This window comes from Pipistrellus kuhlii, unplaced genomic scaffold, assembly GCF_014108245.1.
Source record: "Pipistrellus kuhlii isolate mPipKuh1 unplaced genomic scaffold, mPipKuh1.p scaffold_m20_p_3, whole genome shotgun sequence".
Classification (NCBI taxonomy): domain Eukaryota; kingdom Metazoa; phylum Chordata; class Mammalia; order Chiroptera; family Vespertilionidae; genus Pipistrellus; species Pipistrellus kuhlii.
In genome coordinates, this window is record NW_023425529.1 from 34,093,011 (window position 1) to 34,112,867 (window position 19,857).

General features: G+C 36.8%; 1 protein-coding gene across 7 annotated transcripts in view; it reads right to left on the minus strand.

The window, feature by feature from the left end:
• The window catches only part of CPNE8 (copine 8), a 179,514-nt gene that overhangs the window by 47,568 nt on the left and 112,089 nt on the right, over positions 1 to 19,857 (minus strand). For 5 of the 7 annotated variants that reach the window (XM_036455438.2, XM_036455442.2, XM_036455440.2 and 2 more), the window contains 3 exons: positions 11,414 to 11,489; positions 6,762 to 6,815; positions 5,156 to 5,217 (listed from right to left, as the gene is read on the minus strand). In XM_036455438.2, coding sequence (XP_036311331.1) covers positions 5,156 to 5,217; positions 6,762 to 6,815; positions 11,414 to 11,489 — 192 coding nt within the window. Of the gene's footprint in view, positions 1 to 5,155; positions 5,218 to 6,761; positions 6,818 to 11,413; positions 11,490 to 19,857 lie in introns of those variants that run through there. The other 2 variants (XM_045587911.1, XM_036455447.2) reach the window with 2 other exon arrangements.

Sequence of the window (19,857 nt, forward strand, 5' to 3'; positions counted from 1 at the left end):
TATTTACATAAAAATAGGATCTTGTCTGATTTCGAATGCATCTGTCTCATGCTTCCTCTATTCACCATGTACCTGAATTCATAAACCTGTAGACTGCAGCCAAACAATGTTTTAGGAACTCAGACAGTGAATGAGCAGTAACAAGCTAACAAATAATTTCACAATCAAGGTTATATTTTCATGTAAATGCCTACTTAGATAATGACAAAAATAATGGAATCCTGGAATATGCAATGGTAAAAATGAGGCCTGTAAAAATTTTCATTTGAAAGGGAAGTTATTAAAGGACTATGAAAACAGTTTTGTTTAGTATTTAAATGTGTTCATTCTTAACTCTGCAAAATTTCTACTTAGATTCATGAGGAAACAACATTTTTATAACTTAATATTTTATTATATTTGTGTGAGATGAAACAAAAAGAGAGGTGACATTTTAAAGTGCAAGTCAAGAATTTCATTTTGATCACAATCTACTAGTCCCACATATTCCATATCAGTGTTCTTCAGAGGAAGAAAATTTACTTAATTCCAAAGTAAAACAAGTATAGCTTATTATATTCCATTTTGCTATTATTCAGAAGTTTTGTGTAATAATGTCTTTGCTTTTTTTAAACTATTTTTAAAAAAGAGTTTTGCCTCCTTTGTTTTCATTTTCCCACACAAACCATGTAAGAGAAATAGCTTATAAAATTCAAGTAGATAAAAAAATATTATACAGGAAAAGCTCAACTAACTTTTTTAAGTGGCCTAGAGCTAGCCAGACTACCAATTTAATTATAGTTCTTCATATTTTGCATGATGATTTTTCACCTTTATTGAAGACCTTTAGCTTTACTTGCCAATTAAGACTCAGCACAAATAAGCATAACTTAACAACAGTTTCTCCTAGATGACAAAGGCCATGGTGAGTAAGTCCCTGAATTGATGCCATGACAATTAACAACAATGATGCTAACTCAAATTAACAACAAAACAATCCACAAATGCCAGTAACAAATGCTGATAATTGGGTATTTTAAGTTAAAAGTGAGTAAATTCTATGATATATTATAATAAAACTGAATTCAATACTTAGTTCCAATAGCTTCTGCAATATTATATTTGGATATAATGGTGGAGCATTTCTTCAAAAAAGCTAATGTTGAAAAACAAATCTTCAAAATACTATTTTGGGTTGCTTGCTTGATTGTAGTCCAATGTGTTAGCTTATTTTATTGTTCTTCTTCAATGCAATCACAAAGCAAAAAGAAACAAGGTCAGATGTCTAAATTAAGAAGAGTCTTTTTAGATGTGTGCTGAAGAGGAGTAGATACCAAAGACTAAAATGTAATTATTGGGGAAGTTTAGCTGAAGTGTTGACAGCACTAGGGATGTAGTTGCCAGTCAGCTTTCTGCCTTCTGTTCTCAGTTGAAAACACTCAACCTTTTTTTTTTTGGTGGGACTGAGAGAAGAAACAGCAGAAAAAAAGCAAAACAATTTTTAAGAAAGAGTTCTGAAATGTGTTTCCAGAGAGACCGCTAGTTAAAAATCGGCCTTGACAAAGGACATCACAATTAATAAGCAGAGGTTTCACAGACAAAAACTGACGATTTATAATATTTAGCTATTAGATTAGCAAAAATGAAAAAGGAGTGGCACTTTTCTGTAAGGATACAGATACGGTACTTTCATATGCAAATGTTATAAGTATAAATTATGATTGCCCTTTCAGGAACACCATTTAGAAATATCTAACAAACTATGAAATACACATACCATTTTCATCCAACAACACTATTTCTAGAAAGTAACCTTGTAGATGTGCTTAATGAAGTGCATAAAACGTATGCACCAGGGTTTGTTTTTATATCGAAGCCTTGGTTATAATGGAAAAATAAAGTAGCTGCAATTAAAATATGTAGCACAAGATATTTTTAAACTAAATTATGTGCATCCATAGGTAGGCATATAAGTACTGACATGGAAAAAAAAAAATATATATATATATATTATGTTTTTGGTTTTTTTTTTCATAGATTTTATTGATTTTTTACAGAGAGGAAGGGAGAGAGATAGAGAACTAGAAACGTCAATGAGAGAGTAACATCAACCAGCTGCCTCTTGCACACCCCCTACCGGGGATGTGCCCACAACCAAGGTACATGCCCTTGACCGGAATTGAACCCGGGACCTTTCAGTCCGCAGATCACTGCTCTACCACTGAGCCAAATCGGTTTCGGCTATATGTATTATGTTTAATGAACAAAATATACATTCTAAAATATTGTGCACAGTATGATCACACTGATATAAAAACAATGTGTGTTTGAGAATAAATTTCTAGCAGTAATTATTTCTACAGGGATTTAGCATCATATTAAGTTATTTTCATTTTACCTAATATTTCTTTGTACCATTTCATATTTAATGTTGTAATGTGAAACATGAATGTAGATATTTATGTTTAAAATTTGGGAAACATAATATTTCTTTCCCAAAACCTAAAAATAAAACACTAATAAAAGCAAAGTATTGTGTGTTTTTTTGAAAAATTACTATGATGAATACTAAACATTACTGAGGTGTTTAACAGTATTAGATTTTTTTTATTTGCAAGAGACTAGAAATTCTGATTTCATGTTGTTCAGATGAGATTCAACATCCATTTTTGGAACTATACAAAATTAATGGTCAATTATTATAATTCTAAAGTAAAACAAGCATAGCTCATTATACTCCATTTTGCTATTATTCAAAAGTTCTGTGTAAATGTCTTTGCTTTTAATGTGATTTCCTACCACTGCAGTACATTTGTCCACTTAGAGCAGCAATTTTCAATCGGTGTACAGCAGTAGGCATACTGGGGTACCACAAGGATGTTTAAAACATGCAATAGCTGACTATTTAGTCAGGGGCACTGACCTCTTTCCCCTTAGATTAGGGGTGTCGAACTCAATCAGAGAAGGGGCCAAAATCTAAAATCCAGCCTAAATTGTGGGCCGAATGGTTTACTGAACAGTCATAAACTGTCATTGTGATAGAAAAGCAGCGGAGTGCAGTGATGACAGCGTGGTGCGGGCCACATTGCAAGGCCTGGCGGGACGGATTTGGCCCTCGGGCCTTGTGTTTGACACATGTGCCTTAGATTGTCAGATTAAAAAAATGACAACAGTCAACAATAGCTATCTGGTGTGAATGAATCAAAATTATACCTATTTTTTGTCAAAAAAATATGTATTATGTACATCTTCATGTAAAAATGTATTCTATGCAAATAATATTTTTTGTCATCTATAATAATAAAAGTATAATATGCTAATTAGACCGGACGACCTTCCAGGCAAAGCTGGGGCTGCAGCCGCAGGATTGAGGCAGCCATCCTGGGCTGCGAGGGAGAGCCTAGGCAGCCACTGTGGCTGCAAAGACCTACTCTTACATGAATTTTGTGCACCAGGCCTCTAGTTTTTAGATAATATGGTTATGATATAAAAGTTAATATAAGTCTAGTTAGATTAATTATGCAGTGAAATTCACATTCCATTTCCCCAGGTCTCATTTGTAAATCAAAAATGGAATCTTACCAACTCATGGGAAGTTAGGATTGAAATAAAGTGTACCTCATAGGTCGGGGCTCCGTTTATATACTGATTTCTGCTTGAAAAAGGTCACAAGCATTTCTCCTAGCACAGGCAGTGCTAAAAATAGGATGTGTGTAAGCCAAAAAATAAAATGAAAGTGGAGGTTGGAAGCAGCAGAAAAATATCACAGTGTGATATAGTCAAGATTGTCATTGAACTAGGTACAGTAGGAGAATGTGAACAATCAATAAAAATGATTTATTTATTGTAAGAGATTCTGAGCACATTAAAATGTTACTAGATTTCCCCTGCTGACAAAACATATTGGACATTTATTATACACACTTAACATGCCTACAAAGTAAAGCAAAATAATTTTTTAACATTTTAAAACTTCAAATTATTATTTCAACAGGAAAATAGCCAGGTGGAGCAAACACTTCTTTTTATTTTTATTTTAAAAAGACTATGCTGAGATATCCATTGTCTTATCATCTTTCTTTTTTTGCTACAGCTACTAAGAAATTTATTTATACAGGTGTCTTTTTTTTTTTTTCCTTAATCCTCACCTGAGGATATTTTTTTCCATTGTTTTTTTTGAGAAAGTAGAAGGGAGGTAAGGAGGGAAAGGGAAAGAGAGAGAGCAGAGGCTGTGATTTAACCTGCAACCCAAGTACATGCCCTTGACCCGAAATGGAGCCTGCAGCTCCTTAGGTGTGTAGGTGGATACTCTATCCACTAAGTATACTGGCCAGGGTCTATGATTATTATTATTGTTAATAAATAAATAAATAAATAAATAAATAAAACCACTTGCTGAATGATAATTAAGAAGATGTTTACATGAATTTTGTCTCTGCTCTTATTTGCCATGAAATTATGAAAAATTCAAATTTGTCTTCTTACCATTTTTATGTATTGTAAATACAAGATAACAGCCAATAAATTAGAAAGTGTGAATATTTTAGACCATATGGTAATAAATGATTGTTTGTAATCTCTGGGATGCTTGGTTAGATTAAAAAAAAAAAAAATAGAAGCAAAATCCATAATACATTACCTAGACAGGTTCTGTCTGGACTCTGGCAAATTTTGAGAATTATTACAACAATCAATTTTTTTTCTAATATATATTCCTAGAAGTTTAGGGAGCAACTAAATGACTATTCACCATCTATATCTGCATTATGATTTCATGACAAGATACACTTTTTACTAATCTGGAGCTAGAATAAACATTTGCAATAAGCCTTCAGCTAAAATGTTTCTTCAATTTTAAAAATAATAAAAAGTGAACCTAAAAAGTCCCAGGTGTTAGACAAATGAGAACATTCTGTGAAAGCACAATATTACCTTTACAGCTATTACTAACACAATAGTTTTTTCTCTTGCTCAAAGAAAAGTTACAATTTTTTCTAAGAGTAATAGTTCTTGGTATACAAATTTATCTCATAGGTCTGATACAAAAGTGCACTTCATTTGCCATTAAAACATAATAAAAGTGATTATTTCAGTTGTCTATTACCTTGTGTTAGCACTTGCTACACACATTTAAAGGGATGCTTAAACAATAAAACAATTTTAGAGAATGACTTACCCTCCTTTAATATAGTCAAGGAATGAAACTTCTGTTTCTACCAAGAAAGAGAGTAAGGTTACCTGAAGAAAAAAAAAAAAGCAAATAAAGAAGTAATTAAAGAAAGAGAAAAAACAGGTAGGGTGACCAGCTAGTACTAATTGCAACCACAAATGGACTTTATCTCTCCTAACTATTGGGGAGAAAATCATATTTTCTAGCATTTTGAAAATCAAAGATATTCTTTATTAAAATCTTCAGGATTGTTCTTACATTTAAAACTATCAGAAGGAAAGGGGCCAAAAATTTTAAACTAATTTCTATGACCAGTTTACTTCCTTTAAAGAACAGCATAAGAATTATTTTCAAGGACACTCTCTTACTTCTCATTTTAGATGAAAGAAAAGATGAAAGGGAGCTGAAAAATGGTTAAAACTAAAAAATCAAAATGAATAAGCTTCGTCGTGTCAGAGGAAAAGCGTATCTCTGCAATGGTTCTGTAATGAGGCCATCTAATATTTTAGATGTCTTGCTTTATAGAAATATTTAAAAGGAAACTTGGAGAGAATGTGGAAGTTGCTTCTCCCAAAGAGAAGTAATCTTAGGGTAAAATCTTCAGTGTATTTTTTTTTAAATATATATTTTATTGATTTTCCACAGAGAGAAGGAAGAGGGATAGAGAGCTAGAAATGTCGATGAGAGAGAAACATCGACCAGCTGCCTCCTGCACATCCCACGCCAGGGATGTGCCCGCAACCAATGTACATGCCCTTGACCGGAATCAAATCTGGGACCTTTCAGTCCGCAGACCGATGCTCTATCCACTGAGCCAAACCGGTTTTGGCTTCAGTGTATTTTTTTATCGAAACAGGATGATTTAGATTTTGCACAATTTTAGGATACTTTCATTTTTGCACCTTCTGCACTGATTTAGTCAAGCATTCCTACAGTTGTAAATGTTAATGGACTATCAACAAGTACTTTCACTGAAACCGGTTTGCTCAGTGGATAGAGTGTCGGTCTGTGGACTGAAAGGTCCCAGGTTCGATTCCAGTCAGGAGCACGTACATTGGTTGCGGGCACATCCCAGTTGGGGGTGTGCAGGAGGCAGCTGGTAGATGTTTCTCTCTTATCGATGTTTCTAACTCTCTATCCCTCTTTCTTCCTCTCTGTAAAAATCAATAAAACATATATATTTTAAAAAACAAACAAAACACAAGTACTTTCTTGTGCTATAAAATGTATCATAATAATTAAGGGTAGCCTATAAGGACTATAGTATTTCTCACTACCACTTAAACTTTCTCATGTCTGCTTGGTTCTCTCTAGTTTGGTGCCAATGAATGAAGGATTCTTAACAAAACTCCAGCTTCCCTTCCAGGCACTATGACCCCCTTGACCTAGAGCAGCCTGCAGAGAGCTGGCTCACTGTCTCCCATGAGATGTTCTCCATTAGAAACATCCCTACAGCAAGTTTATTTGTCTATTATACTATGTACCTTCCTATTAACATTCTAAGTGAAACAGCTCAGTATGGAGTTGCTTCGATTCTGATGAAAACTGTTACACATATACATTTTTATTCATTTGTTTGAATCCTTAAAGAATAACGTAATACTTGACTTACTGTTCCCGAATTAATGTATTTTTTCTTTTTTACTTTCTTTTTGGGATTCACCACCTTGAAAAGATAAAACAATCACAATGGGTTAGGTTAATACTAAAACTATTTTAAAATGTGTAGGTCAACCTGCTGCCTTTACTTCTTATGCATTTCTTCAGTTATCAATGCTTTTATTATGACTCCTGCACAGTTGTTTAGACAAAATTCCTCCGCCATAGTTACTAGGGTTATTCATCTTAAAAAGCTTTATTTTATTAATGTTCTCAATTACTTTATGCTTTGATTACTCTTACCCATCTGCATCTCTTGATATGAGAAAGATCTTTAATACTGAAGGTTCTAAATAATAATAAGTGCTTTGTAGAAAAAAGATATATAAGTTGTGACAGAAAAGTATAGTCAAAAGACATAATTTTTCAATAGGTTAAATACACTATCACAGCAAATCGCCCAAATATGTGGATATATAAGGGCTCTATGAACTATATTGCTTTATGCTGGTAATAATTTCAACCAGATTCCCAGGTTGCACAATAATTGGTAAAGGTATACTTTGTGAAAAGAAGACTGAATTTTGGGCTGTTTGTGCCATGAGAATATTACTGCATCCTACAGTGTCAGACACTGGAGGATAGAGAGAACATAAAGATGAGGAAAGCCTGTTAGTCTAATAGGATAAATCAATCTAACAGGATAAGTGCCTTAAGAAAGGATCTTGCAGCATGTCCCAATCCAAAATGTAAAAGACACATTTTGATAGGGAAATAAAAATGAAAGAATTTAGAAGTATTATTTGGACTAGAATTTATTCATTTAAACTTAGGGCTCCAATGAAAGGGAATAGACAAATGCAAAATTCTAGAAAGAGGAAAAAGGAATTGGCCCAGATTGGCTGAAACAGAGAGCAAAATCATAAAGACTGAAAAAGTCTGACGGATTGCTGGCACAGGGAGCCAGCAGGACACATGGCTATCTGCACTCCTGGAGATCCTAAAAGGGCCCTTTACTTAGGTCCGGACCCCTCACAGCTGCAGTCCACCCACAGTCCAGGGTAATGATCCTAACTGCAACCCCTAGATCCTTAAAGAGCCAACACTCACTTCCAGACCCACCAGCCACAGTTGTAAGCAATCTTGCTGTCATTGACCCACCATAAAACACTCATGTGCACCTGAAATATCCTTATATTTGGGTCCAGCCCACCCAGGACACATACTCATCTGTGTCTCCAGAGCCAGATATATGAATCTTAGTCTTGCCTAGGGAACTTGAAACAGCCACAGGGCTTAGTTGCAGGCCCTCATGGGTATGGTCCAGGCCCAGCCCACTAAGGGGGAGCCCTCTCAGGCACCTGTCAGAAGCCACACTTACTTGTGCACCTAGTAACAGGTTAGCTGACTGAAGACCTTGTACCACCCTACTGAGCACGGCACTAGAGCCAGTCTCTTCCACCTAGGGACCAATCGAGCCCCTGGTCATAAGCACACCAACTGAGGACCCCACTGTAGACCTAGCAATAGCCTCAAAATGAGCTCCAATCCAGTGTGACTCCAATTCTAGAGGGAATGCTATCATCCCACGAATCAGACAAGCTTTACCTGCCAAACTAACCTAGGTTTTTTAAAAGCTCAGGCATATTGCTGGAGATGTAGATGGTCAAGTGTATGTGCAGGTCTCTGCATGGCCAGGGAAGACCCGAGGAAGCTCTAATCCTTAATTACTGGCCAACCACGAATCTGCTGGAAGGGCAGGTGATGACCAACGCAGAGTTTCACACTGCTGGGACACAGAAGGAGTGCACCAATGCAGGCAGAGTGGTTGGTCTGTGGAGGGTTATGTGGTGAGTCCAAAGTACCAGGAGCACTGGTACACATGCATTCCTCCTCAGCTTTGAGGGTAGATAGAGAAAACAAGCTTCTATATAAGTACAGCCTGTCTTATATTACTTTCATTGTCTGTTTAGAGCCTTACTATTCCTTCCTTGAAAGACTTAGATATAAAAATTGATCCATTACTCCATCTTTGCCCTTGCCTATGAAACTTTCTTGGTTTGAGTTTGCCCCCAACCCAAATATCTCATAGTCCACTAAGTATATACTATTATATTAGGTTTAGTAATAATTAATGTCGTTTTGTAATATTTTAAATCGAATTTATTTAAACAATACAACAAAATTTAATCAACAATATAGTTGCCATTGTTTTCTACTACTTGTGCCCAACGCTCAGGAAGCATTTTAATCCCTCTGTTGTAAAATTCTTGTGATTTTGATGCAAAAAATTCGGTTAATGCATTTTTGAGACATTCTTCATTATTAAATTTTTTTCCAAGAAGAAAGTTTTGCAAAGAACGAAACAAATGGTAATCGGAAGGGGCAATATCAGGAGAATATGCAGGTTGAGGGAGAACTTCCCATTCCAACTGGCGCAGTTTTTCAGCAGTGATTCTTGCAGTATGCGGTCGTGCATGATCGTGGTGAAGAATTACGCCCTTCCGATTAATCAGCGCGGGTTCTTTTTCTCTTAAAGCTTTGGCTCACCTTTCCAATTGGGCACTATACACTGCACTTGTAATGGTTTGGTTAGATGGTAAAAGTTCATAATGAAGAATTCCTTTAAAATTCCACCAAACACACAACATCACTTTTTTCGCATGCAAGTCAGGTTTTGGCGTGGGCTGCAGAGCCTCATTTTTGTCCAATCATTGAGGCCGCCTTTTCAAATTAACATACAGCACCCATTTTTCATCTCCGGTAACAATTTGCTCTAAAAACAGCAAACAGTTTTGACGAGAGAGGAGCGAACTGCAAATTGTGGCTCTCTGATTACGGTTGTTGTCGGTCAACTCATGAGGAACCCATTTTCCAAACTTTTGGACTTTGCCAAGTGCACGCAATTGATTGGAAATTGTTTTTTGTGAACAATTTAAAGTTGTCGCAAGCTCTTGTTGGGTAATTTGAGGATTTTGCACCAAAAGAGCTTGAAGAGCTTCTTGATCAAAATTGGACACACGGCCTCGACCACTCTTGTCATCTAACGAAAGATTTCCCTCACGAAATTTCTCAAACCAACGCTGGCATTTTCTGGCACTAACTGCATCTTGACTAAGAGCACTACAGATGTTTTTTGCAGCCTCACTTGCTTTTCTTCCTAATTGGAACTCATAAAGCATGCAGTGGCGAATATGCTCTTCATCCGCCATCTTCTTAGCCCTAGTTTTGCAACAAAAACCAAACCAAACACAAACTTTTTCAAGCAAAACTTGTTAATTGCACTTCACACGTTCTGTAGATACCATGTGTTTGAAGGTTATGTCAATACAAGTCAACGCCAAGCAAGATTTTAAACGAATGTTTAAAAACGACATTAATTATTACTAGACCTGATATATAGCAGTTTTCAAAATACACTAAATATATTTCCTGTGTTTGTCTCACCCATCAGACACTGACATTTTTATTCATCTTTGTGTCCCCAGGGCCTGATGCAGAGTGAGAATATAGAAGCCATATAATAAATATTTCATTTGTAAGTTAATGCCTGAATAAATGCATGGAATACAACTGCTTTAGGCAAGTAAGAAGGTGGGAGAAGAAGATGATTTCTCCACTCTTAACTTAAAAGAGGTCAATTTTAGCATCAATCTGGCAGGGAAATAGTTACCATTATTGATTAAATACTGAGATATTCTCATGTGCTATCCATGTATGTTAAATTTAAAATATAGAGAATGTATAGATAACATAGGTCAAGGATTAACAGTACTAAAACATAGCATATGCTCAACATAGACCTGGCAGTTAGGGCAGAAATCACTAGTGTGTTTGCTTTGATAATTTAAATTTCTTTAATGATTGAATCATGCCTTGCCATTCCGTTAAGTCTTCATCTAAACCACAGTAAATGTGTACAAGCACACTAAACCAAGCACAGTTCATTTATAACACCATGCTGACACAACTAAAATGCATATTTTACTCTTTATTTAAGAGAACTTTAAGGAGGAGGTTGGTGGGAAGGTAAAACATGAAGGGTGAAGCTTAACAAAAATAAATAAACTTGCATCCTATTGAAATTTTTTAAAATAACAAAAAGTTACATAGGCAAAAACTTTAAATGTCTCAAAATAGGTTTAAAAGAACATGTCACTTGAAGAGAAATAATATCACTTAATTTCAGAAACAAGTCTGTCAATAATTTTAAAGATTTTTATATATACTCCAAGTGGACAGATTATTATGATCTCTGAACACATAATAATATGGCCACTCAGTGTATATTCTATATAATAAAAGGCTAATATGCAAATTGCCCCCTCCACTAGGAGTCCGACCAGCAGGCAGGCTGGCAATCTGACCATGTCCCCTCCCACTAGCCAGGCTGGCCGGACCCCACCCATGCACAAATTCAAGCACCAGACCTTTAGTGTGTGTGTGTGTGTCTGTGTGTGTGTGTGTGTGTGTGTGTGTGTGTGCTCGTGCGTGTGTTCAGAGATCATAATAATCTGGCCACTCAGGTGTGTGTGTGTGTGTGTGTGTGTGTGTGTGTGTGTGTTTACTAAGTTAACCTTTGACAACTATCTTTTGCAAAGTCTATACTTTCAAAGCATAAATGTGTTTATTTCCGAGGAAGTAATAAAATAAAATCCCTCTTACCTCATACACATTGAATTGTGACTGCCCTCTAGAAAGTTCCCTGTAGCTTGTTGTAAACTCTCCAATGAAATCATGACTAAAATTAGGAGAGAAAAGACATTTAGTATTTAGTTTTCATATATCTGTCAATTATGTTTAAAGCTTATTAAGAAAAATATAGTTTAATCATGAAGAAAAGGCTTGATATTGTTATAAACATAGCTTAGCTTATACTTTGAAAGACTGATACGTAATTTCATTGTTCTTTAACCCCAAATTTTGCGTACTCAAAAATTACATTTTGTTAGCATTCAACTAATATTTAATTTATCCCACCAATATTAATATTTTAATCAGGAATATTAGCTTAACAACTCATATTTCAAAAACATTTCAACTCCTGTGTATCGAAATAATTATGTATTTGGATGAAAGTTTGACACTAAAAAAATGTATTATTACCCATGTCAATAATCACAAATGTAAAAAATCACCAAACTTTCCTATGATCAGGATATAACAGGACACTCTTTTTAAAAGGTTATCCCTTGTTAAGATGGATAATAGTCACCAAGCCTTATTTTCCATACATTTAAAAGTATACCATGAATACCAACATGATTATTCTGAGTTTCTTCACCTTTTTAAAGAAATAGCCACTGAGAAAGCAGGCCTTCTACAGATGCCTTCCCAGTTTCAGTGGGAGGGGTAAGGTTGAATAAACATGTGTTAGCACTAACTATAAAATGCGTATCAGCATTACTGAGACCAACCTATGCACTTTAAGACATGCTACCCATTCATCAGTTTAGAGGGAACTGCATTCCACTACTCTTCGCTAATTTAATGGCCAACACTAGGTTGAACACACACTGCTAAGAAACGAGGGTGAAATGTTGGTATCCAGTACATGGTAAAATGCAGTGCCTCAGAGGAAGAAGATGAAGATTGTAGGAGCTAAAGTCCTATAACAAACATAAGGGATCTTGCTGCTATTCTTATCATAAAAATTAAGATTAGTCTATTTGCTTTGCAAATGAAATCTGTTCATTATCATAAAAATGGACATTTCCCCAACCCCAGACCCGGTTTTAATGCTTAGCTGAGCCACTAAAATCTATATACCTTCCACAGACCTGATGACCAATGGCAAGTTACAATAAGTTGTGTCTAGCCAAGCAAAATACAATTTCTAAAAGATGGAATGCAGAAGAAAAACACTGGCTGTCATTTCATTTGATTAGAATTTCTGCAATATGAAGTGTTTTTCTAAAAAGAATTATTTCCCAGCCAGTGTGGCTCAATGGTTGAGTGCTGACCTATGAAACCCTGGTCATGGTTCTATTCCTGGTGAGAGCACATGCCCAGGTTGCCGGCTCATCTCCAGTAGGGGGCGTGCAGGAGGCAGCTAATCCATGACTCTGTCATCATTAATGGTCAACACTGTTTCTATTGCTCTCTCCCTCTTCCTCTCTCTGAAACCAATAAAAACATATTTTTTTAAAAATTAAAATATAGCTAACTTAGATATCTACCCTCCAGTTCTACCTCAAAGATCTCTTACATTTATTAATACCACAGTATTCTATACATGACACTCCTCTATCCCAGTATCCCCTTAACCTCTTCAAGATTTTATTTTCAGAAACAGATCTATACACATGAAAATGGTGAAAGAAAAAGTTAATTGAAGATTGTGATAAATACATTTGCATTTATGAGACCAGACTCCTGGACTCTCACTCTTTCAAGATACAATTATAAATTATAAAATAGTACTTTAGTGCTACACATTTTTTTAAAATGTATTTTTATTGATTTCAGAGAGGTAGGGAGAGGGAGATAGAGATAGAAACATCAATGATGAGAGAGAATCTTTGATCAGCTGCCTCCTGCATGCCCTAGGCTGGGGATTGAGCCTGCAACCCGAGCATGTGCCCTTGATTGGAATTGTAACTGGGACCCTCAGTCTGCAGGCCAACACTCTACCCACTGAGAGAAGCCAGCTAGGGCAGTGCAATATATTTCTTATAAATAATTCTCCTTGACCTTCAGAAGTGCAAGTTAATATTAATACATGTGACATATTTCTCTGCAGATCTCAACAACTTGAATAATGGAGATTCTGTTTAGAATCTATCCTCCTCCATTGTTACTCATGTTTCTGATACCTTAAGTATTGTAATAATCACTGAGATAAAGGCTCTATTTATAAGACTTCACCACAACACTTTGATATTGATAAGTATGGACAAGCCTAATATAACCAGAGCTCACCACACGGGTGGTAGAATCTATTCTAGAGGCCTTAAAAATAATGCCTGAATCATTTAAGCCCTTATGGAAATTTTCTGATTTTATAAATTCTAATCCCACTTGGTTAGTTGTTTAAATTCAACTCTTATTGTTAACATTAAATTCCTGCCACTTAACACTGATCAAAAACTTGGTAGAGACAAGCAATATTTACTGTTCTCAAGTAAACTTAATTAATCAGGTCCCAAGTAATATATCCATCTAGATAAAGTCAGTCCAGTTGTAACTGGCCAACCGAGGGGTCTGGGATGCCTATCAGTACTTCAACCAACTAAGCAGGACAGGATTAAATCATAGAAGAGTATTTCTTCCAATACTGCCAGCAGCATGGGAGAGCAGCTGGCCATCCACAAAAATCTGCTTTGCCTCTCCCATAAACCAGCTGCTTATATTGGGCAGAAGGACAAAGATGATGTGAAAAAATAGGAATTATAAGCATGGGAAAGTAGGCAAGGTAGAATCATTATAGATTATAAAACATGTGAGCTGGGGGTGATGGGGGGGTGGAGAGTCACAGTGGGAGGTGCCTCCAGGCACCCCAAGACCAGATTACAGGCAATAGGGGCTGGGGTTGTAAAGAGAGGGAGCCTCCAGGACTAGACTGTTTCAGCCACAAGGTTTGTAAATCTTTCCATAATCATAGGCAGTTCTTGGGAAAGGAAGATGGACTGCATTGCATGTCAGTTTCTGTGTCCCAGGGCGTTCAACTCAGCCTGGGTGTACAACTCTCCGACTGTCCCCTGCAGACTTTTCCAATAGTTCATCAATATTTCCCCCTGGCTCCAATTTCCTCACATTCTTTAGTTCACCAGGTTTTACTATGTGATTCATATAATGTGCTTATTATATCTTATTATAAACTGCATTGGATCCTTTTAAGAACAAGAGGACATAAATAAATTAAAAAATGAGTAAAAAAAAGTGCCACCCCCATCCTGAATCTTGTTCAAGATGGCTATTTTGAATTTTTAAAAAATGAATTTGCATATCAAACAAATGCAATGCTATTCTTGTGTTATAGAGGAGAAAATGAATTAAGTGAGTCACAAATTGCTTTTCAGCCTCTGAGACATTTCTGTGAAATTAAAAATGAATGATCAAGAGGTGAGAATATGTTCAAAGTTCATGAACACAAAGCAGTAAGAAGCACAATAAAATAGTTAATCTTTGAAGTAAGGTGCCTTGTCTCCAGGATAAATCAGAGAATTTGGGTGGATAAGTGGAGAGATGCTTACGTCAATTTTATTATAGATTTCTCAAAATATTGGACATTTCTATAGTTTTCTTTGTTACCTGTCCTACTTAAAAAACTGTATATTAAATTATAGATTAGTACTTTAAAAAAGTATTAAATGCAGTTTTCACTGACTTATAATTATCTTTTTCCCTATCATCAATTATTCCTAGATTTTATTAAGATTAAAGGGAGAAAATTAAATTTGCTATAATATTATATGTTTATGATTTTCTATGGTATAACATTGAAACAACTTTCACTATACAGAGAAATATGACAAAAAGATTTTCATAATAAATCACAATTTCTTTGTGATTCAATAATATTGTCTTGCTATTTCCTATTAACTTAACTGAAACTAAAATAATTTTTCTGTATTATAAGCCTCTCTGACTACATTTACAGATAGAGTTTACTCCCTGATCTGATTTACATCTGATTACTCAATTTTTCTCTCAAAAAAAATCTTTAAATCTTCTACTTAATTGACCCTTCCAGATTTATCTCATATTTCAGGACTTCTCCACACTCATCCCAGACTCTGGACAAAATGGGACTGGCCACATTCCCAGACACCCTGAACTTTCTCCATTTCACAATTTTACTAATGATATTTCAATATAAAATGTAGTCTCTAATAGAGCAGACAGATAACTGAAACTACATATAATAAGGCTAACCCTTATTGAGTGATTACTATGTGTTCAAAACTGTGTTAATTCATTTACATAAATACATCATGAGCACAACTACGTGTAATAATACATAGAGGTTGTTACCCTGATGGTACAGATGAAGAAACTAGGTCTTGGAGAAGTTAAGTATCTTCTCTAAAACAACTCCTAAGCGTTGGAGTTACAACCCAAACTCCAACTCTGTCTGAATCCAAGGAGTAAGCTGTTAGCCACACATTTTAGGCTTCATCTATTCCAAATTCTAACTTGTGTTGTAGTAGTTTGAGAGTAAGTTTTGTATCTCCCTGGCAAACTTGACACTTCTTGAAGAAAGCTAACTTTTGCATTTCTGAACACCCTCCACCCTAACACATGCAAACAGTTTTAAGCACAATGTTTGTGGAAGTGATATCAGTAAAGGCAAAGAATTCTAAAGTAAAATGTCAATTTCAAGCCTTTTGAAAGTCTTAAATCCCTGGCGGAAGCACCCCTCCCCTGGCCTGAAGCACTGCCTGGATTAAACCTAAATGTGCACTATTTTTGCCCATAGGTAAATTGACAGAAAGCAGATTTGCAGAAAGAGCCAGCATGTGGTGGGTCCTCTCCCATGCAGCTCTGCCTGAACCCAGGTGGACATGGCTCACCATCCTGCACCTTGCTCTTAACGCTGTGTGGAAAGTGTTGTGGCTTGTGAACATATTGGACCTAATGTTAATTTTTCAAAAATTATAAATCCCCCAGAGACTGTAAAATTAGATAAACTTTTTTAAAGGAACATATTCGTTGGGAGATTTCTTCTATTCCCAGTTAACACTATCAGTAGTCAGACTGAGAAAGATGTATTTAAATTAAAGGAATTATTTAAACATACCAGAGCCAGAAGGTATTAATAAATCTGACAGCCAGAATAAAACATGATAAAAAAAGATTAGAACCGATATAATCCAATAATACTGCAAATGTATGACTGAATCTCACTGAAGAGGGTGGAGAGAAAAGGTACTGACCTAAGTGACTTTGAAAATTGGAGTCTATAAGACTGAAGGCAAAAGTGCTGTTCTTTGGTTGGTAAAGTTGTGTCCCAAAGGACAATGTGGATAGGATACATGTTAACAATAGAATTCTGAACAATTCTATTAATGTACACTGGAATAGCACAATTGCCCATAACCTATTGATAGAAAGCAGATTTGCAGAAAAAGCCAGCAAATCTGGCAGGTAGTTGGAACAGATTTCTCACTGATGGAGAGTTTACAGATAAGCAAGGGAAGGAAGCTAGATGTGTTAATAGAAAAGAAGCACTAATATGAATCATATTTAGCTTAATATAAAAACGGACATTTATACTATCTGTATGATACAGTGGTGCCTCGCATAAAGAACGCCTCGCACAGCGAACGCTGCACACAACGAACTTCATTTCATGATTCATACAACGAACTTCGTTTCACACAACGAAGTCGCCCGAGCTTCCACGACCGCTTTGCCCGAGCTTCCACGACCGCTTTGCCCGAGCTTCCACGATCGCTGCCGATGTATTGCATCCTTCCGCGCAGGCACTGCAGGCAGTCGTTAGTCACTGCGCTTAACTTAAGCACGTATCGCGTCAATCGTTCTTCATTACGAATTAAATCACGCACGTATCACGGCAGTCGTCCTTTTAAGTTAAACTCAATATTTTTTTTATATCATGGCTTCTAAAAAAAGCAGGAAGGTGATTTCTGTTGAAATGAAACAGGACAATGCTCAAAGGGAAGCGTCATCTGATAACGAGGAGCAACAATCAAACAATCAACCAATCCCAACTGCTGACATCAAGAACATCCTGGTCAAATGGAAAGCAGTTCAGGAGTTTACCAATGCCCACTATCCGGATTCAGCTGAAGCAAACAGGATCAACGATCTTTACTCCGATACTCTTGTCCGTTATTTCCGGCAGATGTTGGAGAAAAGAGAAAAACAAACGACTTTGGACAGGTTTTTCATGAAACCATCGGCCAAAAAGCAGAAAATGGATGAAGATGTGCAAGATTCGGTAGACTCTACTTAGTCTGTCTTAAAATTAAAAAAATGTGTTTTTTTTTAAAAAAAATATGTTTTTAGATGTATCTAAATAAAAATAACAAAAAATTTATCTTTTTATGTCATCTTAGCATATTTTATGCTACAGAACGAATTATTTTTTTTAACATGTATTGTTATGGGAAAACACGTTTCACATAACGAACTTTTCGCATAACAAACTTGCTCCTGGAACGAATTAAGTTCGTAGTGTGAGGCACCACTGTATTTATATATATACTAGAGGTCTGGTGCATGAAAATTCATGCACTGAAGTGGGGGATCCCTCAGCCCGGCCTGCCCCCTATCACGGTCGGGCAACCCTCAGGGTTGGGAGGAGACCCAGAGATCAGGGGAAGGCAACGCCCAATCACATCTCTGCTGCTGCCACTGCCAGCAGCGTAAGCCTTGGCTAGCCCTGGTTACCTGAGCCTTGGGCAGCCCTGGAAGGCTGGGCAGCCACCATCCAAGACTTGCCTGTGCCTCAGACCAGCCCCGGGCGAGTGGGCAGCCAACATCTGAGACTTGCGTGCACCTTGAGCCATCCTTGGGCAGCTGGGCAGCTGCCATCCTGGGTGGCTGGGCAGTCACTATTTGAGGCTTGCCTGCACCTCAGGCAGGCCCTGGGTGGCTGGGGGGCTGAGGGGACTGGGGGACTCTGGAGACAGGCACACAGAGATGCCAGACCCGCCTGGTGACGGGCCTGGCCTTGCCACGTGCCTGCCGCTCTGGTGGGACTAAGGGGGGGTGCCGCCATCTTGTGGCTGTGGGCTCTGCAATCTTTGGAGGCGGGGCAGTCAATTAACATAGCCCCTCCTTATTGGCTGAGGGTGCCACCATAATTGAGGGTGGGTTTCTCAATTAGCATATTCCCTCCTTATTGGCTGTGGGTGCTGCCATGTTTGCAACTGCGTGAGGATCAATTAGCATATTCCCTCTTTAATAGATAGGACTATAGATTCTTTTTTTAAAAAATATATATTTTATAGATTTTTTACAGGGAGGAAGGGAGAGGGATAGAGAGTTAGAAACATCGATGAGAGAGAAACATTGATCAGTTGCCTCTGGCACACCCCCTACTGGGAATGTGCCCACAACCAAGGTACATACCCTTGACTGGAATCAAACCTGGGACCTTTCAGTCCGCAGGCCAACACTCTATCCACTGAGCCAAACCCGTTTTGGTATATAGACTCTTTATAGATAAATATAGGGTGTCCCAAAAAATGTATATATATTTTACCAGCTAATAGCTCAATTTTAAAAATGAAATGTATTTTAATAAATACTGCCTTTATAATTGTTCAAAATGATAGTATAACTCTAGCTGGTTTGGATCAATAGATTAGAGCATCAGCCTATGGACTGAAGGGTCCTGAGTTCTATTCCAGTCAAGGGCACATGCCTGAGTTGTGGACTTGTTCTCCAGTAGGGGGCGTGCAGGAGGCAACCAATTAATGATTCTCGCTCATTGATGTTTCTCTCTCTCTCTCCCTCTCCCTTCCTCTCTGAAATCTATCTATCCATCTATCTATCTATCTATCTATCATATATATATTTTTTTTAAGTGTGTGTATATATTTTTTGGGACACATAGAATGCATTGCATAAACAACCTTCCCTTTAAAAATAAAACACACAAAAAAGCAGCATTTTAGGTTTCCAGTTCTGTTTCTGATTTTCTAAATTTCAATTTATAAACAACTTTTAGAGAAAGTAGGGAGACTGAGATGCACTTTTGTACTGTTCCTCTCATGAACAGAACTGAAATCTTATATTCTCACCTGTTACATGGCTGCCATATCATATCACAAAGCTGGCACCAGTTAAAGGAAGCAAGACATTGAAATAAAATTTTCTTTTTAAAGTTTCATAGAACACGGGGATTTGTGTGTTCCCATCCCCCAAGGGGTGTAAGGATTGAATGTAATATTTCAATCATACCCAAAAGAACATGAGTCAATATGTCACAGATACTTAATCCACTATTCAGAAATAGTAATGCAAATGTTTAAATATTTATGCTTTGTAGGCAAAACATGGCACCTTGAATTATGGTATTGTGCTCTCTTATACCACTGACTTATAATTTATTTCAGATTAGGAAACCAGAAAATCACTGTATTCAACAGGGGAGCACAAGCAAAAGTCTTTATACTCACAATCCTTTCATTTTT